A 27,940-nucleotide genomic window follows, 5' to 3' on the forward strand; every position below is an offset into this window, starting at 1 on the left:
TTTTACTTTCTTCTCCAACAGTGTGTTTTTGCATTATTTAAACCAAATTTAAACCATAATTTATTTGAGACTAAATAGATTTTTATTTATGTATTATATTAAGTTAAAATAAAAGTGTTCATTCAGTATTGTTGTAATTGTCCTTATTACAAATATATATGTTTACAAAATCGGCCGAATAATCGGTATCGGCTTTTTTGGTCCTCCAATAATCGGTATCGGTGTCGAAAAATCATAATCGATCGACCTCTACCAGATATAACCTCGGCCTTAGCTAGCCTGGGCCACCACATTGCCACCGTAGTTAGCTAGTGCTGCAACTCCAATAGGCCTAAGCCCTGTGATGCCTGGCCTTGGAATAGTCTAGGCCTGGGCTGGGCTGTGAAGCTGTGTGTGCAGGACAAACCAAGAGGTTAGGCGAGCTCATAGAGGGAGTGGGAGAGATGAAGAGAGGCCGAGAGAGACCAGGTTGTCAAAGGGAGGTGTGTGAGGTGCAGTAGCCCCCCACCCCGGCCCACTCAGGTCTTCCCCTCCTCTGCTCACCCCCCAGTCTGTCCATCCATACCCTGCTAAGTCTCCTCATATGGAAATGTTGTGCTCTGTAAGAGATTTCTAAGGCAATGTCACATTACAGATCAAAATGTACAACACCTATACATTGTGCGGTTGTGGCGCGGGTGGAGGGGTGGGGTCGGGGGGTGGGGGGTTGGGGGAGATGGGGTGTGGGGCTCTATAGGGTTAGGACAGTAGCCTCCATCACGATGGCGGGGTCCTCGATGTCCGCTTTGCTCTGAACCATTCTCAGCTCCAGTTGAGGTGGGCTGGGTTTTCGGCCAGGCCCTGCTAACTCTGAAAGAGAGAAAGAGAGAGAAAGATGGAGGGGGGAAAAAGAGGAGAGAGAATAACCCAGAGAAAGAGAAAAACAAAGACAGAAGGAGCAAATGAACGCTCAAGCATCTTAAACACAAGCACATACAGTGAGGGAAAAAAGTATTTGATCCCCTGGTGATTTTGTACGTTTCCCAACTGACAAAGAAATGATCAGTCTATAATTTTAATGGTAGGTTTATTTGAACAGTGAGAGACAGAATAACAACAAAGACATCCAGAAAAACGCATGTAAAAAAATGTATAAAATGATTTGCATTTTAATGAGGGAAATAAGTATTTGACCCCTCTGCAAAACATGACTTAGTACTTGGTGGCAAAACCCTTGTTGGCAATCACAGAGGTCAGACATTTCTTGTAGTTGGCCACCAGGTTTACACACATCTCAGGAGGGATTTTGTCCCAATCCTCTTTGCAGATCTTCTCCAAGTCATTAAGGTTTCGAGGCTGACGTTTGGCAACTCGAACCTTCAGCTCCCTCCACAGATTTTCTATGGGATTAAGGTCTGGAGACTGGCTAGGCCACTCCAGGACCTTAATGTGCTTCTTCTTGAGCCACTCCTTTGTTGCCTTGGCCGTGTGTTTTGGGTCATTTTGCTGGAATACCCATCCACGACCCATTTTCAATGCCCTGGCTGAGGGAAGGAGGTTCTCACCCAAGATTTGACGGTACATGGCCCCGTCCATCGTCCCTTTGATGCGGTGAAGTTGTCCTGTCCCCTTAGCAGAAAAACACCCCCTTAGCGTAATGTTTCCACCTCCATGTTTGACGGTGGGGATGGTGTTCTTGGGGTCATAGGCAGCATTCCTCCTCCTCCAAACACGGCGAGTTGAGTTGATGCCAAAGAGCTCCATTTTGGTCTCATCTGACCACAACACTTTCACCCAGTTGTCCTCTGAATCATTCAGATGTTCATTGGCAAACTTCAGACGGGCATGTATATGTGCTTTCTTTAGCAGGGGAACCTTGCGGGCGCTGCAGGATTTCAGTCCTTCACGGCGTAGTGCGTTAACAATTGTTTTCTTGGTAACTATGGTCCCAGCTGCCTTGAGATCATTGACAAGATCCTCCCATGTAGTTCTGGGCTGATTCCTCACTGTTCTCATGATCATTGCAACTCCACAAGGTGAGATCTTGCATGGAGCCCCAGGCCGAGGGAGATTGACAGTTCTTTTGTGTTTCTTCCATTTGCGAATAATCGCACCAACTGTTGTCACCTTCTCACCAAGCTGCTTAGCGATGGTCTTGTAGCCCATTCCAGCCTTGTGTAGGTCTACAATCTTGTCCCTGACATCCTTGGAGAGCTCTTTGGTCTTGGTCATGGTGGAGAGTTTGGAATCTGATTGATTGATTGCTTCTGTGGACAGGTGTCTTTTATACAGGTAACAAGCTGAGATTAGGAGCACTCCCTTTAAGAGTGTGCTCCTAATCTCAGCCCGTTCGTTACCTGTATAAAAGACACCTGGGAGCCAGAAATCTTTCAGATTGAGAGGGGGTCAAATACTTATTTCCCTCATTAAAATGCAAATCAATTTATAACATTTTTGACATGCGTTTTCTGGATTTTTTGTTGTTGTTATTCTGTCTCTCACTGTTCAATTAAACCTACCATTAAAATTATAGACTGATCATTTCTTTGTCAGTGGGCAAACGTACAAAATCAGCAGGGGATCAAATACTTTTTTCCCTCACTGTATACACACAAACACTTCTTACAGCGAGTAAAATTATGCTTAATTTTGTCTTACCGTGAGCATAGGAGATGGTCCTCTTGATAACGTGATGCATGACTGAGAAAGTCTTCTCACATGCAGTCTAACAGAGAGAGAGAGAGAGAGAGAGAAAGACAGAGTCTTGTTTGTCAAAGCAATGTTGAAACTTTCAAAGGAAATTCAGCTGCCATCCCGATCCTTCTTTTACAATTGCGGTTTTAAAATCCTAGGACTGAGCACCCCGTCAGTGGTCCAGACAATATTTGAAATATTGGTAAGAGCGGCAGCATACCACAACTATCAAGTTACCTTGAGAATTTTTAGGTGAAGTTCGAATGGTGGGAACGTAGCTGACTGATTGATATCACTATTATTCTAAGTCTTTCTGACAGTATCAGTGGTGAGCTTTAGCTATAAGAGAGAGAGCTATAAAACCTAGACGGTGCACCTCCAATCTATTCTATTGATTGCTTCTGTGACAGCATGGGCAGCACCATGGAGGGCCATTACTATCACACTCAGGGGTGAAGTTTCCCCTAGATCTCGGATCATCTTCCCCTTCCCCAATCTTCACCATTAGTGGGGGAAATGCAAGACTGACTCAAGATCAGCATGTAGGGCAGTGGTCACCAACCGGTCGATCGCGATTGGTCCATCTCCCAGCTATTCCTAGTCGATCACCAAAACATTTCTGTAAAACATCGAATGATAAAGCCTTGCGTTCCTCTTTTTTAAAATTTGTTTCATGCTGTTGGGGTAGGTGCACTTGATTCAGCAGCCCTAGCGCCAGGAAGGCAAAGTGTTACCATTTTAAACAATTTCATGTGTCTGAAGGTAGAACTCTGCCTACCCGGCAGGCCCAGAGAGCAAATCAAGTGCACCTATAGGTCTACCGCTAGCCAATCACATAGCACAGATCACCGTGTCTACAGTTTCCTTGCGCCATAGACTGTAAAAAGAAGCCTCGAACGCACAGCAAAGTTGGTAATGTGAGATTTCAAAACTTTTAAAACCATGACTAGAGACTCAACAAATACAGCAAAGTGCTGATGTTTTTATGAGTAAGTTCCTGTTTAAGTTGTTATTCAGCACTGTCAACACTTTGTTCAACAGTTTTATAAGTCACACAACGTGCGATCTCCCTACTTCCCTACGACCAGCACTGCAGCTGCAATGAATGAGTATAGCAAAGTGTTTCGATAAGCTTGCATTGTTATTATTAGTGGCTTGTGTCTTTTTTAATATCAAAGAATATTTCACTTGTCTGGTCATTGGAGTAACAACATGAATTGGTGCATCAGGCAGAAATAATGCAGTGCGACTTGAGTTTTGCTATCAGCTGGAAGACTGTGTCCCCTTTTCCGAGCGGAGGGAGAGAGAGAGAGGGGGGTGGTGAGTCAGGTAAGAGGCAGCCTCAACGCTGCTCCCTCCCCTCAGATTGACCGTCAGACGCAGGCCATCAGTCTAGTAAAAAAAAAAAATGCTAATGATTATGCTCACTCAGCTGTGCCTCACAAGGAATATAACGAATGATCTATTACCAGTTTGATCATATACCAAAACTGTCACGCCCTGATTTGTTTCACCTGTCCTTGTGATTGTCTCCACCCGCCTCCAGGTGTCGCCCGTTTCACCATTATCCCCTGTGTATTTATACCTGTGTTGTCTGTTGCCAGTTTGTCTTGTTTTGTCAAGCTTACCAGCGTTCGTCCTGTCAGCGCCTGTCTTTTCCCCAGACTCTCTTTTTCTCGTCTTCCTGGTTTTTGACCCTTGCCTGTCCTGACCCTGTAACCGCCCGCCTGATCACTCTGCCTGAGCCTGTCTGCCGTCCTGAACCTTTGCTCCTACTCTAGATTATCGACCCCTGCCTGCCTTGACCTGTCGTTTCCTTGCCCCTGTGGTTACATTAAACATTGTTACTTCACACAGTCTGCACTTGGGTCTTACCTTCGTACCTGATACCAAACATTGTGAAACAATTTCAAAATGGTCTGAGAAGAACAACTTTGGCAGGGCAATTCAAGCGTAGCCAATATGCAGTGATACTATAGTGGGCCTATAGCCTACTGCACAAACCTCATTGCTACAGAACTGTTTTAAATTGGTTAATGTTGCATAGGCTTACTTTTTTAAAGTCATGTTTAAAAATAAATCTGAGCAGTAGATCTCGACTTGCATTTTGACTCAGAAATGGTTGGTGACCAATGGTCTAGGTAGGGGCAACTTCACCTTATACCTTACAATCAGTCTTTTGTGCCAAATGAGTCCTTTAGGTTTTATAACTGGCTTTAGTGTACACTGCAGACCTTGAGGTCGTTGGGGTAGTGGTGAGTCCAGGCCAGCAGCATCGCAGCAAACAGGTCCCCTGTCCCCACAAACACAGCGTCCACCTTGGGGATCTCCATACGGACCCGCTGGGTGGACTTGGTACCATCAGGCATCACTGGAGATGCAAGAAGAGGAAATGTTACACCAATGATTCACAGATGGGATATAAAACCATGACAGTTACATCAATTACTCATTGTCATTGTTAGTTTGCCCACTCTTGACCACACACACACTTACACGTCCTCTGGCTGCCCAGGGACACAAGGAAGCGGTCTCCCAGACGCGAGGGCAGGTCAGAGCTGGTGATGACCACCGTGTCAGGACCCATCTTATGGAGCAGGTCCATCACCTGGGGAAGGAGGCAGCAGCCAGGGGAAAAGGGTCAAAGGTCAACTCCCTACTACATCTAATGGTGCCACGTCCCTATTCAAAATCAAATACTTAAAAAATGCACCCTTCTGTGCAGAGCCATGGTTGAGTTGGTAACGCCCAGCACATATGCATGCCTCCCCAGCAGAGACAGGGCTTCAATCCCCATCTCCAACCTTCTTGGGAATACAGATATGCATCTGTTGGTCACAGACACCTTAAAAAAAAGGTAGGGGCATGGATAAGAAAACCAGTTAGTATCTGGTGACCACCATTTGCCTCATGCAGCGTGACACATCTCCTTCGCATAGAGTTGATCAGGCTGTTTATTGTGTGGCCTGTGGAATGTTGTCCCACTCCTCTTCAATGGCTGTGTGAAGATGCAAGATATTGGCGGGAACTGGAACACGCTGTCGTACACATAGATCCAGATCATCAAAAACATTTTCAATGGGTGAAATGTCTGGTGAATATGCAGGCCATAGGAGAACTGGGAAATTTTCAGCTTGCAGAAATTGTGTACAGATCCTTGCGACATGGGGCCGTGTATTATCATGCTGAAACATGAGGTGATGGCGGCAGATGAATGGCACGACAATGGCACGTCACAGTATCTCTGTGCATTGAAATTACCATCAATAAAATGCAATTGTGTTCGATGTCCATAGCTTATGCCTGCCCACACCATAACCCCACCACCACCATGGGGCACTCTGTTCACAATGTTGACATCAGCAAACCGCTCACCCACACGACACCATATACACTGTCTGTATCTGCCCGGTACAGATGAAACCGGGATTCATCCATGAAAAGCACTCTTCTCCAGCGTGCCAGTGACTATCGAAGGTGCGCATTTGCCCACTGAAGTCAGTTACGACGCCGAACTGCAGTCAGGTCAAGACACTGGTGAGGATGACAAGCACACAGATAAGCTTCCCTGAGACAGTTTCTGACAGTTTCTCTTCGGTTGTGAAAACCCAGTTTTATCAACTGTCCGGGGGGCTGGTCTCAGACGATGCCGCAGGTGAAGAAGCTGGATGTGGAGGTCCTGGACTGGCGTGATTACACGTGGTCCTGAGGTTGTGAGGCCGGTTGGATAAACTGCCAAATTCTCTAAAACGTTGGAGGCGGCTTATGGTAGAGAAATTAACATTCAATTATCTGGCAACATCTCTGGTCGACATTCCTGCAGCCAGCATGCTAATTGCACACTCCCTCAAAACTTGAGACATTTGCGTAATTGTGCTGTGTGACAAAACTTCACATTTTAGAGTGGCCTTTCATTGTCCCCAGCACAAGGTGTACCTGTGTAATGATCATGCTGTTTAATTAGCTTCTTGATATGCCACACCTGTCAGGTGTGTTCAGTGTAATAAAGCATAAATATATATATATATTTTTTAAATACACCCTTCATTTATTTTTGCCTTGAGGAAATCACAGCTGTCATGGAAGGCTTGGTGAAAACAATGGGGTGGATGCCATCTGCTTACTTACATATCAGTGAATACCTCAAGGAAGGAAGAATCAATTTTATTGGTGTTCAAACATGGCCCATGGTTTATGTACAAAGTTTGACATGACTTGATGACAACTTTGCAACATAATATATCTGCTGCATGTTCTATGGTGTCTAAGACTCACCTCCACTGCATCTTTCTCTGTGCTGATGTTCTTCCCTGTCAGGAGCCTGGAGGACAAACATGGGCACATTAATAAGGTCACACACACACACACACACACACACACACACACACACACACACACACACACACACACACACACACACACACACACACACAGTAATTTAACCTGGACACCAGAGGAGGCTGGTGGGAGGAGCTATAGGAGGACGGGCTCATTGCAATGGCTAGAATGGAATAACTGGAACGGTATCAAACACATCTGTTCCATTCATAACATTCCAGTCATTAGAATGAGCCCGTCCTCCTATAGCTCGCCCCACCAGCCTCCTCTGCTTGACACAAACACCACATTCATTGTAAACAGCAACCAACAAACAGTCTAAGGAAGAGTCTGTTTAGTGTTCTTCTATAGTGTTCTAGTGCCATAGTGAGAGAGAGTGAGCAACATTTACGCCATCATCTCCAAGTTAAACGACTGAGACTATCATTAGGCTGTGGAAACACTTCAGACACAACGGACAGTATATTATTATTCATCTGTAATTCCATGGGTATCCATCAGAGGGACCCTGTGCACCACTAGAACTGGGATTGCAGTGACGAGTGAGGAGGTGGTTCAGAAGTAGGGTTGAAAGGAGGGAGGGGAGAAGCAGTGGAGCACACACAAACCGACACAGCACACACAAACCGACACGGCACACACAAACCGACACGGCACACACAAACCGACACGGCACACACAAACCGACACGGCACACACAAACCGACACAGCACACACAAACCAACACAGGAACAATGATGAAGGAATACAGACAAAAAGACAAGCAGACAAACACAGAGAGGAGTGACTGGGTATCAAGAACCATCAACTCAGTGTAGCAGCCATCTAAGTGACATGCTACACACCATACATAGGCCTTTGGTGTATCTGTATGTCATTTGATAGGATATTGAGTAAAATGACATCAATGTAGCTGATTAGGATGTGGATGCGGCTTCGTGATCGTAACAGATACGATACAGTCCCTGTGGTTATTTAACACTCCGTTTCTCTCACACACACACACACACACACACACACACACACACACACACACACACACGCAGCAGCTGTATAGGTTCACTATTACTCACTCTGCTTCAAACTGATTGGGTGTGATGATGTCGGCCACTGGCACTACCTTGTTCTTGTAGACCGGGTGCAGGTTCTCAGGAACGTACTGGAGACAGGAAGAAACACATCAGTACCAGTCAGCAGACACACACACACTCGCGCACACACACACGCACAAACACACGCAAGCACACACACAGGGTGCATCTCAATTAGAGGAGGGCCGATTAATCGGAATGGCTGATTAATTAGGGATGATTTCAAGTTTTCATAACAATCGGTAATCGGTATTTTTGGACACCGATTTGCCGATTTTTAAATTTATTTATTTTTATTTAACTAGGCAAGTCAGATAAGAACACATTCTTATTTTCAATGACGGCCTAGGAACGGTGGGTTAACTGCCTTGTTCAGGGACAGAACGACAGATTTTTACCTTGTCAGCTCGGGGATTGTTTTTGCAACCTTCCGGTTACTAGTCCAATGCTCTAACCACCTGCCTTACATTGCACTCCACGAGGAGCCTGCGTGGCAGGCTGACTACCTTTTACGCGAGGGCAGCAAGAAGCCAAGGTAAGTTGCTAGCTAGCATTAAACTTATCTTATAAAAAACAATCAATCTTAACATAATCACTAGTTAACTACACATGGTTGATGATATTACTAGTTTATCTAGTGTGTCCTGCGTTGCATATAATCGATGCGGTGCCTGTTAATTTCTCATTGAATTACAGCCTACTTCGACAAACGGGTGATGATTTAACAAGCGCATTTGCAAAAAAAGCACTGTCGTTGCACCAATGTACCTAACCATGAACATCAATGCCTTTCTTTAAAATCAATACGCATGTATATATTTTTAAACCTGCATATTTAGTTAATATTGCCTGCTAACATGAATTTCTTATAATTAGGGAAATTGTGTCACTTCTCTTGCGTTCCGTGCAAGCAGTCAGGGTATATGCAGCAGTTTGGGCCGCCTGGCTCGTTGCGAACTGTGTGAAGTCCATTTATTCCTAACAAAGACCGTAATTAATTTGCCAGAATTGTACATAATTACGACATAACATTGAAGGTTGTACAATGTAACAGCAATATTTAAGACTTATGGATGCCACCCGTTAGATAAAATACGGAACGGTTCCGTATTTCACTGAAAGAATAAACGTTTTGTTTTCGAAATTATAGTTTCCGGATTCGACCATATTAATGACCAAAGGCTCGTATTTCTGTGTGTTATTATGTTATAATTAAGTCTATGATTTGATATTTGATAGAGCAGTCTGACTGAGCGATGGTAGGCAGCAGCAGGCTCGTAAGCATTCATTCAAACAGCATTTTCGTGCGTTTGCCAGCAGCTCTTCGCAATGCTTCAAGCATTGAGCTGTTTATGACTTCAAGCCTATCAACTCCCGAGATTAGGCTGGTGTAACCGATGTGAAATGGCTAGCTAGTTAGCGGGGTGCTCGCTAATAGCGTTTCAATCGGTGACGGCACTCGCTCTGAGACATGCAGTAGTTGTTCCCCTTGCTTTGCAAGGGCTGCGGCTTTTGTGGAGCGATGGGTAACGATGCTTCGAGGGTGGCTGTTGTCGATGTGTTCCTGGTTCGAGCCCAGGTAGGGGCGAGGAGAGGGACGGAAGCTATACTGTTACACTGGCAATACTAAAGTGCCTATAAGAACATCCAATAGTCAAAGGTATATGAAATACAAATGGTATAGAGAAATAGTCCTATAATTCCTATAATAACTACAACCTAAAACTTCTTACCTGGGAATATTGAAGACTCACGTTAAAAGGAACCACTAGCTTTCATATGTTCTCATGTTCTGAGCAAGGAACTTAAACGTTAGCTTTTTTACATGGCACATATTGCACTTTTACTTTCTTCTCCAACACTTTGTTTTTGCATTATTTAAACCAAATTGAACATGTTTCATTATTTATTTGAGGCTAAATAGATTTTATTGATGTATTATATTAAGTTAAAATAAGTGTTCATTCACTATTGTTGTAATTGTCATTATTACAAATAAAAAAAATAAAAATAAAAATCGGCCCATTAATCGGTAGCGGTTTTTCTGGTCCTCCAATAATCGGTATCGGCGTTGAAAATCATAATCGGTCGACCTCTAATCTCAATCACCTGAAGTGGCTGCCTCTCCTCATCAGCCCTTATTTATCTACCAAGCTGAAATTGCTGCCTAGCTCAGATCAGAGCAGATGAAGGAAAGGGGACGAGGAAAGGAAGCAACTTTAGACTACTGAGATGCATAACAAGGAAAGGATGGATGCATTGAGTCAATCAGAATGATGAGCACATCTTGTCCAAACAAACAAGTATACACACCATTTTTCTCAATGTCACTATATACATCAACAAACATTATGCATGTATGCCCTTGTGCTCTCTCTACCTATCAAACACACACACAAATACTAGTCTACGCACACTGTAACACGTACGCACGCACGCACGCACAATGAGTCACAATCGAGCAAATGATTCCGCATAATTCTCTCCGTACAAACAGCGAGGGCAGCTCGGCTCATGTTAATTTCATCTGTCACTGTGAAATGAGATGTGGTCTAACCTACCCCAACCCACCCTCCACAACACACACATACACACGTCACACACACACCCACACCTCGATGCAACAATAACATAACGTCGACTGATCCCTGATGCTCAGCCCATCAAGGTAAAGAAGAGATTCCAGTAAGAGGGGGGGAGCGAGATAGAGAGAGACAGGGACAGGAAGAGACAGACAGAGAAAGGACAAGGGATAGCAGAAAGTGAAAGTGGGTCTCTAAGGCCACGGCCACATTGCGACTTTGCGTCTGAAAATTTTGCCGGTGGTTTTTCAGCGGACAATGGAGATTATTATCCATCAAAAAAATGCTCAACATGCCTTTTTACATATGCAGCTCATCCAAAAAGAGTTGTCTTGAACAGACAATTGATGAATGCATATAGGATTTCCTTTTCTGTATCTCAGTGTGACCGCAGTCTTAGGCTTAGCTCATTGGTCAGGTAAAGCTGAAGGTCAGTGTTGCCCCATTGAATGAGATTGAGCAGGAGTAGTGACGTCACTTACTAGTACCATCTGATCCCTCATTAAACGCACAGTACTCTCTGGTGGCCTGGATTGTGTAGGATACATACCTACCATTGTCAGTGTGGGTTGAAATCCGACCCACTGTCTATGATGAACTCTTCCAATGAACTCTTTCCCACTTATCTTTTCATGATCCCTTTCTGCTCTGTTCAATAAAACATACAAAATACAGGCAGCAAAAGACAACAACACAAAGTACTCACCATGGAGCCATGGTCCCCCAGCACCGGGTCACACACTGAAAAGGCAAACGAGAACACACTCAATCTCCAACACAGATCTCTCAAGTTTTACACAGACATTACAGATGTTTTATATCGAAGTTAAGCTGACCCAAGATGTCTTCTGATTAAGTTCATCATCAGCTAATTACATCAAACACCTGGGTCGTATTCACTAGACACCACACAGAAGATAACGGGACGAAATGGGGATGGACTACACGAGCAAAGAAATTCTTGTTTTCATTTTCTGTTGCAAAATGTTTTGTTATGTTGTACACTAATGAATACGACACTGCCCTCAGAACAGACAGTAAACACGCGCTTACAGCAGTTTTATTCATCCTGCTCCTACATGTTGTTCAGCTAATTTACATGGAAATGCATGGGCGTTATTAAATTATGTCAACTTTAATCTTAGTTTGCAGCTTAATTGAGAATTATTTACTTGGGACTCGCTGATACAGAAACAACTGTCCTGTCAGCACTCTTTCTAAATGGAGTAAGGGCTTAAGGCGTCCGTATACTTAGGTTCAGAATTAAAAAACTAGGCAGAATTAATCTAAAATAGAGGGCATTCGGAAAGTATTCAGACCCCTTCCCTTTTTCCACATTTTGTTACGTTATAGACTTATTCTAAAATTGATTAAATAAACATTTTACCTCATCAATCTACACACAATACCCCATAATGATGAAGCTATTTTCTTTGGTAATTTATTTAAAAAAATATATTTTTAAAATCTTATTTACATAAGTATTCAGACACCTTTGCTATGAGACTTGAAATTGAGTTCAGGTACAACCTGTTTCATCTTTGAGATGTTTCTAAAACATGACTGGAGTTCACCTGTGGTAAATTCAATTGATTGGACATGATTTGGGATGGCACACAACTGTCCATATAAGGTCCCACAGTTGACAGTGTATGTCAGAGCAAAAACCAAGCCTTGAGGTAGAAGGAATTATACGTAGAGCTCCGAGACAGGATTGTGTCAAGGCACAGATCTGGGGAAGTGTACCAAAAAATGTATGCAGCATTGAAGGTCTGCAAGAACACAGTGGCCTCCATCATTCTTAAATGGAAGAAGTTTGGAACCACCAAGACTCTTCCTAGAGCTGGCCGCCCGGCCAAACTGAGCAATCGGGGGAGAAGGGCCTTGGTCAGGTAGGTGACCAAGAACCCAATAGTTCCTCTGTGGAGATGGGAGAACCTTCCAGAAGGACAACCATCTCTACAGCCCTCCACCAATCAGGCCTTTTTGGTAGAGTGGCCAGACGGAAACCACTCCTCAGTAAAAGGCACATGACAGCCCGCTTGGAGTTTGCCAAAAGGCACCTAAAGGTGCCTGAATGACAAGCGTTACGTTTGGAGGAAACCTGGTACCATCCCTATGGTGAAGCATGGCGGTGGCAGCATCATGCTGTGGGGATGTTTTTCAGCGACAGGGACTGGGAGACTAGTCAGGATCAAAGGAAAGATGAATGGAGCAAAATACAGAGAGATCCTTGATAAGGATCTGCAGAGAAGAATGGGAGACACTCCCCAAATACAGGTGTACCAGGCTTATAGCATCATACCCAAGAAAACTGTAGGCTGAAATGGCTGCAAAAGGTACTGAGTAATGGGTCTGAATACAGTTAAAGTCAGAAGTTTACATACACCTTAGCCAAATACATTTAAACTCAGTTTTTCACAATTCCTGACATTTAATCCAAGTAAAAATCCCCCGTCTTAGGTCAGTTAGGATCACCACTTTATTTAAAAAATGTGAAATGTCAGAATTCTTATTTCTTTCATCACATGCATTACCCTGAAACCCGGCTGAAGGCAGTTTAGCTGTCGAATAACATCTGTCAGCTTACCGATCATTGCATCTGTAAATAGCCCACCCAACTGCCTCATCCCCATATTGCTATTTATTTTTTTGCTCCTTTGCACCCCAGTATCTCTACTTGCACATTCATCTTCTGTACATCTATCACTCCAGTGTTTAATTGCTAAATTGTATTTTTTTCCCCCACTATGGCCTATTTATTGCCTTACCTCCCTAATCTTACTACATTTGCACACACTGTTCATATATTTTTCTATTGTGTTATTGACTGTACGTTTGTTTATCCCATGTGTAACTCTGTGTTGTTTTTGTTGCACTGTGTCACGGCTGTCTGAAGGATCGGACCAAAATGCAGCAGGTTTGTAGTTCCACATCTTTTACTTATTGTGAAACGTTAGCAAAACACCAAATACTTGAAAATACAAAAACAACAAACCGTGACGCAGAGAGGAAAACACACTACTCAAAAGATAATAACCCACAAACAACAATAAGAAAAACCCCTACTTAAATACTGTATGATCTCTAATCAGAGGCAGTGAGGATCAGCTGCCTCCAATTAGAGATCAACCCCAAACAATCCCAACATAGAAATAGACAAACTAGAACTTAAACATAGAAATAGAAAACAAGAACAACCCAAAACACCCCCTGTCACGCCCTGCCCTACTCTACTATAGAAAATGACATCTTACTAGGGTCAGGACATGACACACTGCTTTGCTCTATCTTGGCCAGGTCGCAGTTGTAAATGAGAACTTGTTCTCAACTGGCCTACCTGGTTAAATAAAGGAGAAATAAAAATAAAATGAAATAAAAATAAAATCTATTAAATGTATTGCTTCGGAGGCATGAGAGTGTGAGGCGTTTCTTCTCTTTGTGTCCTTACGCTTCTACCAACCCCAACCTGACGAGGATGATACAATAGCTAGGGCCAGGAGTTTTTCTAGACCAGTTCTCCCTGGTCAGGTCAGGTGGTCAGGAAAAACTCTTGGCCCTAACAATAACCCATACAGGTATCTTGAACTTGTGATCATCAGTGGTCGAACCCCACCCTGTCAATTTGAACAGATGTGCAAAACACACACACATAGGGGTGACATAGCGAGGGATACACACCATACACAAGGTTAGGATTGGCCCTCTTCAGCTCTTGTACAATGTCCACAACCATCTCCAGAAAGGAAGTGTCTCGAGTGTACCCTGAGGGGAGAAGAGGATTCTGGGTCAAAACCAACTCTCAATGGCTCAAAGTTTTATACAGTTCACTGCAGACAAAAACAACCCCTCACCCAGGGCTCTAATGACAGGATCAGGGATCATGGTGTGACAGTGAGGGTGTCAGTGCTTTCTCAGAGTGGACCCAATTAATGCTTCTTCATGGACCATGTCACGCCTGAGATTCTCATTGTATTTGCATAGAGGCAGGTGGAGTCTTTTCTGCAGTGTTTGTGTGCATGTGAGCAGGACCGCTGTCGCCGCAGTGCTGGCTGTACGTACAGTAGGTAGGAGATAAAGGCCAGAAAAGAGGAAGACAGAGAGGGAGAAGATTCAATGGGAATGCTGATGTAAGGCTTGTTTGTGTGGGTGCCTCACTTTTGTGCTCGGCCACCAGGCTCTCAGTGAGGGAAAGCCCATGTCCTCATGGCTAATTTAAACACACAGGGGCTAACTGTCTCAACACCAATTCCCTTCCTAGCCCCTAACCCTAGATTTTTGCCAATCTGAAGGGTCTGGATAGGTATGAGTGGAAATAACGTCACACTGCTTGCTTAGCGTCTTGGCACATACCGAGGGCTCGAACACAGGACCTCTGCCTTGCAAATATACATGACCGCCCTCCTGAAGCTAGCTATTTGGCAGCGCAAGTGGGGACACTTCAGACTAAGGAGTGACTTTCACACATCCCTATGCACTACATGAGCAGTGTATTAGTTGAGCTTCCACCATATTTCTTACATTTTACCGATCTGTAAATTACGAAGATGTAGGGCCACGGGAAGAGTTGGGAATAGGGAGCAAATTGGCACGGCTAGATTCTAACTCAAACTTCACTTACTCAGTTTATCCACTTATTGGATGATATACGCAGTGTACCTCATGCCATGTATGCGACCGCAGATACATCTGTAAGTCCCATTTCTAAGCTATGTGTCTTACAGACAAAGTTTCAACTGACAAATGCTGTCTGTCTCACACGCTAATAGTCTTGGTCACTCCTAAGAGTCTATTTAAGGTGAACCTTTTCACTGTTGGTGATATACAGTACGTAGCCTAACTGATGTTTTTAGCTGTACTCACCTCTTAAGTCTCAACTACTCTAGTGTGTCCGTAACAATTACTTCCAAATGTCTAGCAGTCTGTCTTAATAAAAGAGCTGACCAACCAATAGTCTGGTAACTAGAATGTAGCTGTTCCAACACATTCCAGTTTAGCCACATTTCACACCTCGACGGATTCACAAGGACTCGGAAAGAATAAAACCATGACCTTCACTCTCTCCTCTCCTCTGCGTGTCTGCTCCCTCTTTCTCTCTCCCTCTCTCTTCTCTTCTCCTCTCCCTCTCAAGGTGATAGGAGAGGAGACGTAATCCATCAGGGAGTGCCAGCGTTTCTGTTCCGTCTCTCTCTCTCTGGGCCTGGGGTAGCAGAGCACGACGGCCACCACAGAACAGTGGCTACAGGCGAACATCTGACAGCCTGACTGACATTAGGTTCTGTAAACCCTGCAGCCGACACCATCTCTGTCTAGGTGACTTCATGAGGCTCATATCCATCTACCGCTTCCTGTCTTCTCCCTGTCTAGGTGACTCCATGAGGCTCATATCCATCTACTGCTTCCTGTCTTCTCCCTGTCTAGGTGACTCCATGAGGCTCATATCCATCTACTGCTTCCTGTCTTCTCCCTGTCTAGGTGACTCCATGAGGCTCATATCCATCTACTGCTTCCTGTCTTCTCCCTGTCTAGGTGACTCCATGAGGCTCATATCCATCTACTGCTTCCTGTCTTCTCCCTGTCTAGGTGACTTCATGAGGCTCATATCCATCTACTGCTTCCTGTCTTCTCCCTGTCTAGGTGACTCCATGAGGCTCATATCCATCTACTGCTTCCTGTCTTCTCCCTGTCTAGGTGACTTCATGAGGCTTATATCCATCTACTGCTTCCTGTCTTCTCCATGTCTAGGTGACTTCATGAGGCTCATATCCATCTACTGCTTCCTGTCTTCTCCCTGTCTAGGTGACTCCATGAGGCTCATATCCATCTACTGCTTCCTGTCTTCTCCCTGGAAAGCTACAGAGGGAGCTGAGGACTGACGAGGACAACATCTGTCTGAAGAAAATGTACGCCTTGACCAGAAGCAGGCACTCTCTGAAGCTATTGACTTAGCTAACTGCTCTCTATAAAATGTTTCTTCGGCTAGCTAACTGTTATCTCCTTTTTTTCTCCTTGTTTCTTTTTTGTCTGTATACTGCAATTCAGCTTTTAGCAGTGAATGTGTACAAGGCAGTCTAACCAATCAAATAAATACTTGATATAAACGAACAACCATCCCGTCTGCTAGCACCGCTACCCTTCACTTCTTTCTGTGTGTGCGTCTCACCTGTGAGAACATAGTCGTAGTGGTGGACGTTGTTGAGCTTGATCCCCTCGTAGAGGACGTGTAGCTCGTCAGCGGTCAGCACCTGGCCTTTCCAGTGGGAGTAGCCTAGGACAGAGGTCAGGGGTTAGAGGTGAGGGGTCAGGGAGACAACATGACAATTTCCACAACAGAGTGACAACACTTCCCCTGTAATGGATTTAACAATGGTGGCTCCCTCCACCAATGCTTTTAAATCTATGACAGGGATTGAGCCAGTGCAACTTTGGGGAAAGTGTGGAGAATCGGGACACAATCAGAGCAACTGACAGTTCACAACATAGGCTAGTATCTTAATTCATTTCTATGGTTTAAATGATGAAAAAAAAACAGTTAACCGTTAACAGCTGATGTTTTTTTCTACACAGAGGAGGCCTAGAGAAGCCCCCAGCCACAGTGAGACGGTGCCGCAGGAATTGTGATGTCACACTTCAGGTGAGTCACCCAGCAGATCACATGGTGTGGTGCTGGTTGCCTAGTAACAGGCCAGAATAAAGCCTGAGAGGCTGAGAGCAATAAAGAGTTGCCGCTGCTCGTCTGTGTGTGTGTGTGTGTGTGTGATAGAGGGGGGAGGGAGCCAAGGAAGGAGAGAAAGGGCTGGCTCTATTCGTCATAATTTTCTGCTGTCGCAATTGCATAACTCGCTGCTGGGAAGAGCATTTTCAGCTCGTCACAATCCAAGACACACACACACACACACACACACACACACACGTTTTCTTCAGCACGTGCAGAGTGAAGTAGAGACAGAGATAGACGCTGCGTATCCTTCCCCACTGAGAAGATAACCGCCACTGCGTTTTGAGCTGAATCTACCCATCAGGCCCTGCTTCTCTTTGCCCCCCTAAAGCTAACACAGAGAGACACTTTCACACACACGCAGCAAAAAACCCTGTTCTTTAAAACCTTGCAAGAATACTATTGGGCAAAGGAAAAGACAAAATGTTACATCCCAAATGGTACCCATTCCCAATATAGTGCACTACTTTTGACCAGAGCCCTTTTGCCACTATAGGGAATAGGGTGCCATTTGGTACACAACCAGAGATAAAACTGTCATTCACATAAATAAAGTCTGAATCCTCCTCATTGCAGTAATGTTTGATGTGTAATGAGCGGAGTGACCCTCATGACTGGGGCAGGGTTTGGGCCTCCATTGCTATGATGTTCCAGAATCTAAATGATGTGTGATGTTCCACACAGAAACTCAATTAACTGTGTGTGATTGTGTGCTTATGAGAAAAAAGACTACCGAGTTAGTAGATACAGTAATGATCCAATCGATATTGCATGTTCCCGTCTCGAAAGAATCTACAGTTAAAAACCTGGAACAATGGGCACCCTTAAGCAGTAGTAAAGAGGTGGTATTCTCTCATCCTTAGCCAAAATGGAACTGCTTATAAAGGATAAGTCTGAGCCAAGTCTTTTCAAAAACGAGTTTCCATTAACCCAGTGCAGGGACATAAGAATGGCAGGTAACAACAGAAATAACTGGAGGAATGAGTCTGATTTAGGTGGCAACACATTTGAAGGCATTCAGGGATGGATCATTCATGAGCGATGTGTATGGGGTCTTTTAATCATTATGCACTTTTTGGGCATCATGATGTCCCAATAAATCTGTATTTTTGAATTCATTTTTTTCTTTATTTTGACAGAGAGTCATGCTGAGACCAAGGTCTCTTTTACAGATGACCCTTGTATCAAATACACAACAATACACATTAATATACACATTAACATAAACCAATACACAATAAGCAAATGAAATAATTGAAAACAAACACATTCTTCAGTAAAATGGTTCTTAATTAGCCGTCTGAATTGCCCCAGAGGCACCAACTCTTTTTTTCCCTCGGTGCATTCAAAATAACTTCAAACCTGAACTTAATAACAAACTTAAGCTTAAATCACTCAAAGCACGTGTAAAACTCATTCCACATTCCTGTGTGACAAGTGGACAGAGAGGGCTATGGGACTAGCATATAGCATGGTGAGGGCTGAGGGGCCAGGGATTAGCTTGGGCCCCAAGCCCAGAGAGGAGAGCTCTAAGAGGGGTGACGATTGCAGGACAGTGCCTCCCCTCGTTGAACAGTACAGACCCTTCTAGATAAATGCTTACCGTTATTTAACCAGGAAAGATCTTTGAGGTTAAAAACCTCTTTCGCAAGGGTGACCTGGATCATTCAAGTGGATGAGGTCAGCACAGCCAAGCTGGCTCTTTGACACAGTTGTGCTCTCCAGGACATCTGCCCATGAATGAACACTTAGCAAGAACACACCAGCGGGCACAAGAGGCTGGCTGATTCATATGTTGACTGACGCGGTGCAATAGATAGGGTCATTCCTCAAACATACGTCAGATACACACAGTTTACTTTTCCCTCTGCTCTCTTTTAATCTCCCTCACAATCACTCACTTCCTCTCCCTCTTGCACACGCTGCTCATCAGGGTGAGGCAGGAATCCGTGGTTTTCCAGACAGAGCGATACATGAAGTGAGAGACGGAAACCGAGAGGAGCCTGAGAGTGGTGTGATCGCAATTAGCACTCATTCACATGTTTCTTTCACAGACACACACAAACACACTGGTGTCTACCATGTCATTCACCTTCAGCTCGAAGACCAACAGCCCCCTCCCATCCTAGGCTATAACAGTGTCCACAACCCCAAAACGTTTGGCACAATTGTTACACAATAGCCCTAGCCGCATCCAGTGCATTCTGCTGTCACTATTGACATCACAACAGAGCTGGAGTTTCCTCTGCGCTGGATGTGATTGGCTCATTGGGCCGCCGGCAGGTGACTCGTGCGGCAGCGAGGCGTGAACAGGCAGCGAAGTGATTGGGCTGTGATTGGCGGTGCCTGGAGGTTGCGTCCAAATTGACGCCCTATTCCCTACATAGTGCACTACTTTTGACCAGAGACCTATAAGCCCTGGTCAAAAGTAGGACACTATATAGGGAATAGGGGTCCATGGTTTGGGACACAGCCTGACAGTTCATAGAATCCCTGGATATCTGAGCGAGATTACTGTGAGACTGACTGACTTCAAAACGGGGCTCCTGTAACAAGGGTGGTTCAGAGAACCTTGCTCGCATGTTGATTAGTAACCTTTCCTGAGACTAAGCCGGCCTACACAGTCTTGTGACATACAAGAGACCCAGGTTCAAACTACAGTTGGTAACATTGGTGCTGTAACCCGGATGGGTTTATGTGAGGCGCAGGAGGAGGTCAAAGGGCAGTAAAGTGTAAAGGATGTTGCGCCTTCTTCACCACACTGTCTGTGTGGGTAGACCATTTCAGTTTGTCTGTGATGTGTACGCCCAGGAACTTAAAACTTTTCACCTTCTCCACTGCTGTCCCTTCGATGTGGATAGGGGTGTGCTCCCTCTGCTGTTTCCTGAAGTCCACAATCATCTCCTTTGTTTTGTTGACGTTGAGTGAGAGGTTGTTTTCCTGACACCAGACTCCGAGTGCCCTCACCTCCTCCCTGTAGTCTGTCTCGTCATTGTTGGTGATCAAGCACACTACTGTTGTGTCGTCTGCAAACTTGATGATTGAGTTGGAGGTGTGCATGGCCCCGCAGTCGTGGGTGAACAGGGAGTACAGGAGAGGGCTGAGCACACACCCTTGTGGGGCCCCAGTGTTGAGGGTCAGCGAAGTGGAGATGTTGTTTCCTACCTTCACCACCTGGGGGCGGCCCATTAGAAAGTCCAGGACCCAGTTGCACAGGGCAGGGTTCAGACCCAGGGCCTCCAGCTTGATGATGAGCTTGGAGGGTACTATGGTGTTGAATGCTGAGCTGTAGTCAATGAACAGCATTCTTACATAGGTATTCTTTTTGTCCAGCGGGGGTAGTGCAGTGTGCCCTGTGATGGCGATAGCGTCATCTGTTGACCTGTTGGGGCACTATGCAAACTGAAGTGGCCGGTAAGGTGGCGGTGATATGACTAGCCTCTCAAAGCACTTGCCACGGGGCGGTAGTCATTTAGTTCAGTTATCTTTGCTTTCTTGGGTACAGGAACAATCTTGAAGCATGTAGGGACAACAGACCGAGATGGGGAACGATTGAATCTGTCCGTAAACACACCAGCCAGCTGGTCTGCGCATGCTCTGAGGACGCAGCTAGGGATGCCGTCTGGGCCAGCAGCCTTACAAGGGTTAACACGTTTAAATGTTTTACTTACGTTGGCCACGGAGAAGGAGACGTAGGCTTTGTTAGCGAGCCGCAACGGTGGCACTGTATTATCCTCAAAGCGGGCAAAGAAGGTGTTTAGTTTGTCTGGAAGCGTGACGTCAGTGTCCGTGACGTGGCTGTTTTTGTTTTTGTAGATTTCCTGTAGACCCTGCCACATACGTCTCGTTTCTGAGCCGTTGAATTGTGACTCCACCTTGTCCCTGTTCCGGCATTTCACTTGTTTGATTGCCTTGCGGAGGGAATAACTACACTGTTCATTTTCAGCCGTATTTCCAGACCTCTTTCCATGGTTAAATGTGGTGGATTGCACTTTGTATGCATCGCAGAAGTTAGAGCAGCAGTGGTCGAGAGTATTAGCCCTGCGTGTCAGGCAATCAATATGCTGATAGAATTTAGGTAGCCTTGTTCTCAAATTTGCTTTGTTAAAATCCCCAGCTACAATAAATGCAGCCTTTATGTAAACTGGAAACATTGTTTCCAGTTTACATAAAGTCCAGTGAAGTTCCTTGAGGGCCATCTTGGTGTTCGCTTGAGGGGGAATGTACACAGCTGTGACTATAACTGACAAGAATTCTCTTGGTAGGTAAAATTTCAGTGTATTTCCTGAATTGACTAAAATGTAAATAGAATTGACCCCAACCCTGCTGTACATTATATGTACCTGTATGATTGGAGAATTGTACCGAGTTGATTGAATCCACCTCAAACCCCAGAACCTGTGGAAGAGACAGACAGAGCATTAATCAAAGCATCGCGAAGAAGACGAACAATGTGGGTACCGGCTCGTGGTAATGGCTGGAGCGGAATTGGTGGAATGGAATCAGATGCCATTCCATTTGATCTGTTCCAGCCATTATTTTGAGCCGTCCTCCCCTCAGCAGCCTCCACCACTGGTGGGTAGGTTAATTACTTAGGCCCCTCAAACTGAACTCTGGACCTCGAAGCCAGTTCCACTGCTTTTTTTCCATTGTTCCCCTCTAATCAGGGACTGATTTAGACCTGGGACACCAGGTGGTGCAATTAATTATCAGGTAGAATAGAAAACAAGCAGGCTCCGGAGCTCGTAGGGTAAGAGTCGAACACCACTGATCTAGGCTATACAAAGGGCCAGATTTAGAGATTTGGTGGTCCATTTAAAAATGCCATTGAACCAGCCCCGAAAAGGGACATTTTCCCCCCATACATTTGTATTATTCCACAACTAAAAATACATTTTTCGTAGTGTTTAATGCATGCAATTCGGAAATGTATTCTACCTATAAAGCTGTTGAGTCAGTGACTAACAGTGAGGGTCCCCTGGGCTATTGGGGCCCATTTAATTTGTCTAAGTCCACATCATACGGTGGAAATAGTCCACAAAGCTAGTACAGCCCTACACGTTTTAAATGACCCGGCATTTTACTTATATTTGGACTAGCAGTTTCAGCTACCTGTACAATAGGGTTCCTAGTAGTCTTCAACTGAAATTACATAATGTACCTGGTGGAAAGCCTCATGGTTACACTGACTCCTGCACTGTATTTTTAAACATGACTTGACCTTACTATAAATAGAAGGCAACGGTTTTGACTTAGAGTACCCACACTAATAGATTTTACTTACATGACTTCACATGCAACAGATTGATATAACCAGTGGCGACTCGTCATTCAGGGCAGGTGGGGCAGAGTCCCTGTTTTGAGCCCCGCATGTAGCCTATAACCTGTTTTAGAGAAATGTTATCATCTAATATTTTATGAGCTTTCATTGTCCGCTTATATGCCCTCTTTATTTATCGTACAGTTCTAACTTGGTGTCAGAAAGCGAAATAAAGACCATGTTTGTATGCGGCTTTATTATCTCAATAATAATTTTTTACATTGTTCGCAAACTGATATTTGACATGTATTAATGCCAAAATAACATGCAAAATGTTACATGGTCTCTTTTTTGCTTTCTTGAGTAAGGTAGCTCCAAAATGCCTAGTTCAGTGCTTTCTGTGGCGGTGGGGCAGCCAGAAGAAAATACAGAGCGTAGGGGTTGGTAATGTTCTCTAGTTGCGCCGTGATTGGCTCAGTGTTCTGTCAATCATTGGGACCCTACGTCACTGCAAAATCTACGGGGAGAGCTTGAAAATTCAAGCCCCTTGTGTGCTGCCATAGATTTACATTAGAAGTGTCCATTCAAGAAGGCTCAAGGTAATTGGACACAGATAAATGACGTTAAATCATGTCATACAGTACCAGTCAAAAGGACACACCTACTCATTCCATTTTTTAATTTTTTTATTTACTATTTTCTGCATTGTAGAATAACAGTGACGACATCAAAACTATGAAATAACACATATGGAATCATGTAGTAACTAAATCAAAATATATTTGATATTCTTCAAAATAGCCACCCTTTGCCTTGATGACAGCTTTGCACACTCTTGGAATTCTCACAACCACCTTCACGAGGTAGTCACCTGGAATGCATTTCAATTAACTGGTGTGCCTTGTTAAAAGTTCATCTGTGGAATTTCTTTCCTTCTTAATGAGTTTGAGCAAATCAGTTGTGTTGTGACAAGATAGGGCAGGTATACAGAAGATAGTCCTATTTGGTAAAAGACCAAGTCCATTATGGCAAGAACAGCTCAAATAAGCAAAGAGAAACGACAGTCCATCATTACATCAAGACATGAAGGTCAGTCAATCTGGAACATTTCAAGAAATGTGATGGTTTCTTCAAGTGCAGTCGCAAAAACCATCAAGAGCTATGATGAAACTGGCTCTCATGAGAACCGCAACAGGAAAGGAAGACCCAGAGTTACCTCTGCTGCAGAGGATAAGTTCATTAGAGTTAACTGCACCTCAGACTGCAGCCCAAATAAATGCTTCACAGAGTTCAAGTAACAGACACATCTCAACATCAACTGTTCAGAGGAGAAAGTGTGAATCAGGCCATCATGATCAAATTGCTGCAAAGAAACCACTACTAAAGGACAGCAATAAGAAGAACAGACTTGCTTGGGCCAAGAAACATGAGGAATGGACATTATACCAGTGGAAATCTGTCTTTGGTCTGATGAGTTCAAATTTGAGATTTTTGGTTCCAACCGCCGTGTCTTTGTGAGACACAGAGTAAATAAAGCCGCAGGATTATCTCCGCATGTGTGGTTCCCATTGTGAAGATAGGAAGATGAGGTGTGATTGTGTGGGAGTGCTTTGCTGGTGACACTGTAACTGATTTATTTCAAATTCGAGGCACACTTAACCAGCATGGCTACCACAGCATTCTGCAGCGATACGCCATCCCATCGATCATTTGTTTTTCAACAGGACAATGACCCAGCACACTTCCAGGCTGTGTAAGGGCTATTTGATCAAGGAGAGTGATGGAGTGCTGCATCAGAAGACCTGACCTCCACAATCACCCGACCTCAACCCAATAGAGATGGTTTGGGATGAGTTGGACCGCAGAGTGAAGGAAAAGCAGCCAACAAGTGCTCAGCATATGTGGGAACTCCTTCAAGACTGTTGGAAAGGCACTCCAAGTGAAGCTGGTTGAGAGAATGCCAAGAGTGTGCAAAGCTGTCATCAAGGCAAAGGGTGGTTACTTTGAAGAATCTAAAATATGTGTTTAACACTTGTTTGATTGCTACTTTATTCCATATGTGTTATTTCATAGTTTTGATGTCTTCCCTATTATTCTACAATGTAGAATATAGTCAAAATACCTTGAATGAGTAGGTGTGTCCAAACCTTTGACTGTAGCTTTGATTGGACTGATCATTTCAACATCATACTTTCAAAATCTTAGCTAGCAAGCTAGACAAGCAGTCATAATCATGAATCAAGTGGACAATCTACTGGCAAATGATTTTTAATCCTTGTCATTATGAAGACAAATTATAGATAAAACGTATTGGTGCTCATCGGCCATTGGACATAAACATTATACAACAAGTTGGAAATCGCATATTCAACAATGAGTGGTTTGGAAGGAATCAGTGGCTAACTGCAAGTGTTGCAAAGCAATCACCAACCTACTATTCAGTGGAGAGGATATGTGGTCCAAGTCTGGGTTTAAGGGTCTCTTTTCCAAGCTTAAAAGGATAAACATTCACATGCAATACCATGGGCCAGAAAAAGTTTAATACATTGGCCATACTGTCAATCCAGCCTGACTTCTGCCACATTCAAAACAACTGGAAACTCGGAACTGGGAAATCTCAGACTTCAGTGAGTTCAAGACAACTGGGAACTCGGAAAAAACGAGCTCTGACTGGGAAAATACGTTTTGAACAGTCATCCAATTTGGAATTCCAAGTCGGGAACTCTGGCCTCTTTCTAGAGCTGCAACCTGAAGATCACTGACGTCATGACTCAACCTTGTTTTTTTGAGTTCCCAGTTGTCTTGAAAGCACCATAAATCCAGAGAATGGCAGACTTTGATCACAAAGTTTGATGACAAAATTTGCCCACAAGAAGGACCGCCGTGCCACCTTCCTGTTCAAGTGATTACAGCACAACAAGGTGAGTCCAAAAATGTATTGTATGCTGCTGAATAAATGATGTAATATGCCAGGGAGATATGTATACTGTAGCTAAGAGAGTTATACTAAGTGTATGTTGTGCAGTAAGCTGTTAGTAGCCCATGTGCCTCTCCCTAATCATTTGGTCCCTTTCCCCCATAACTTAGCCTACTGTTCTGATTTGGTGGTGCACATGTAGCCTATAGACTGTTTTAGAGAAATGTCATCATTGAATATTGTAAGAGCTTTCATTGTCTGCTTATATTCCCCCTTTTATTCATCCTACGGTTCTGACTTGGTGTACAGGGTGAATACTGTAAGAATGGCCCATGTTCTGAATTCTGTCGCTGCACATTTCAAAAGTGCTGAACAAATAATTATATGTACTAGGTCTGTCTAGACTCGCTCAATAATGTCTTAATCGGAATTACGGATTGATCGTATCCGCTTTTCGTCCCCTTATGCCATAGTTTGTACATCTCAATTGTCAGTAGAAACCACATTTGTTTAAGCAAGTCAGCCATATCAGCTATGTTTTTTAAAAGGGCAGTAAATGAGGCTGAATGAACTGTTTAGCTGCCAGACAAGGCTCCACTTATGTAGCCAGGTGTAGCAGTGGTAAGGATTCACTCCATGGTGCTGAAAAGAAAGGGACAGCTTTATGTAGGCTCTAACAGTCCATCATAGTACAATTAATGTATTGTTTAGTGTTGTGTAATGGCTTTGCTGGCATGCATTTGCCACACCAAGACATACATGCTAAAATCGCCACTGGATATAACCAATTGAAACAGGCGGTAAATAATTTTAGTGAATTATTTTTGGCCTCAGGGTTTAATCAAGATAATTATATTAAAAGCTCCTGTCTCCTCTTTAGTGACGTCAGTCAGAGGAATATACGATAAATACGTCAGTCATTCATGTTGAATCTCTCTGCTGTCTTTCTTGACTGATAGGATAGCAGACACATCGGATTCCCAGCTAATTGAGGACAGCAGAAACTGAGGATTCCCAGCTAATTGAAACGCCTTTACGGTCATCATCTATGACGGACCTGTACATTTGGATGACAAACAACGTTGTTCAGGGAACTAATGACCACCATGGTACCCAAATCACAGCAGTGTCTAATGTGATGAGGAGGATGAGAAAATGGTGATGTCACGATGGTATTGATTACGAGGAGGAAGAGGATGAACGGATGACACACGGACCCTATTGACGAGATTGCATTGCTGCAAGAGTAAAATCCGAATGTTCTTCACGAATGTCACACACGTCCATGCTACAGGGTTCTGCATAATCCAACAGGCATGATCATGGAATGAATATTCTCGCAATTTATCACTGCTGATAACAATATGTCTAATGATTGTTACATGTAAAATACACTATCATCTCTATTTATTTGGTGTTCAGGGATTGTCATCACCACTGCGAGCGCCATAAGGGCATTTGCCATGTGACCTTTTGCTACCTGCACGGGCGCACAATTGCGTTACATTAGCTCATCAAAACATTGTATCAGAATATAATAGATACCTACCTGTAACGGAAATGATGCCGATTTATTGCCAACATATCCCCTGACAACATGACTCTGAATTGACAATACTCTGCATTCCATTTCGTGCATAAAGTTAGAATAAAACACGCTACACAATCCGCGCAAAACAAACGCAGGTTTTGTGTTCAGGACTGCACGTAAAGCAGCGATCCCGAGTCCACAATCCAAGGTGTTTTCAGTGAGGGTAAAATCAGAATCCAGCCACTAAACTGAAGGACATGGAACCCACACAGAAACGCTCATTGACGAGACACATCATTATTCTTCAGGCATTCGTGACGGGCACCTAAATCCACTGACATCACAAGCGCAATAACGGAACGGACGTGACAGCAATATTGTGAAATAGAAAAAAGTGTGTTGCTTCTATGCAAACCACCCGTAGTCCTTTACGATGTTATCGGTGGATTTCAAGGGCAGGTGTTGTGCGCACACAAGAAGCATGGAGCTAATTCGAATGAAATGAATACAAATTTTGTAGGTGGAGCCAAACATTTGGAGCCAGGGATTTTGTTACTATAGAATTATTAATAGAAGCAAAGAACCCTGTCTAAAAGGACTGTAATGGGAGCAAGCAGAGCGAGGACACTAGACATTTCTTTGGAACAAGAGGCAGTGTGGGAATCTGTTCGGGGTCTTTCATTATGTTATACGTTGTGGTCTTTGCTATCTGGTTGCTATCTGGAATCCTTGGGACGTCCTTACACCATAGGCGCGGGAAGAAGGGGGGCTGTAGCACCCCATGAAACATCTGAATAAAAAATAATAATCTAAATAAAACCAATTACAA

The 27,940-nt window shown here is 44.0% G+C and overlaps 1 protein-coding gene across 2 annotated transcripts; it reads right to left on the reverse strand.

Moving 5' to 3' along the window:
* On the reverse strand, positions 1-27,612 carry LOC106574311 (pyridoxal kinase-like). 2 transcript variants are annotated; one of them, XM_014150144.2, is made up of 11 exons: positions 27,130-27,608; positions 21,747-21,801; positions 16,849-16,953; positions 14,367-14,450; positions 11,392-11,426; positions 8,086-8,171; positions 6,949-6,994; positions 5,170-5,281; positions 4,908-5,044; positions 2,638-2,704; positions 4-849 (listed from the first exon to the last, which is right to left on the reverse strand). In XM_014150144.2, the coding sequence occupies exons 1-11, from the start codon at positions 27,217-27,219 to the stop codon at positions 731-733; spliced, it is 936 nt and encodes a 311-aa protein (XP_014005619.1). In that variant the 5' UTR covers positions 27,220-27,608; the 3' UTR covers positions 4-730. The 2 variants fall into 2 exon arrangements, with proteins under 2 accessions (XP_014005620.1, XP_014005619.1); XM_014150145.2 differs by lacking the exon at positions 14,367-14,450 and having other exon boundaries at positions 1-849; positions 27,130-27,612.
* Positions 27,613-27,940: the final 328 nt, after the last annotated feature.

This window comes from Salmo salar, chromosome ssa16 (assembly GCF_905237065.1).
Source record: "Salmo salar chromosome ssa16, Ssal_v3.1, whole genome shotgun sequence".
In the NCBI taxonomy this organism is placed as follows: Eukaryota; Metazoa; Chordata; class Actinopteri; order Salmoniformes; family Salmonidae; genus Salmo; species Salmo salar.

What these genes read in the sequence shown, in the direction of transcription:
- LOC106574311 (XM_014150144.2), bottom strand. Translation starts at nt 27,219, where the DNA reads ATGCACGAAATGGAATGCAGAGTATTGTCAATTCAGAGTCATGTTGTC. An exon ending in CGGCATCATTTCCGTTACAG is followed by an intron (nt 21,802 to 27,129) that starts GTAGGTATCTAT and finishes TCTCTTCCACAG; the next exon opens with GTTCTGGGGTTTGAGGTGGA. An exon ending in CTACGACTATGTTCTCACAG is followed by an intron (nt 14,451 to 16,848) that starts GTGAGACGCACA and finishes TTCTCCCCTCAG; the next exon opens with GGTACACTCGAGACACTTCC.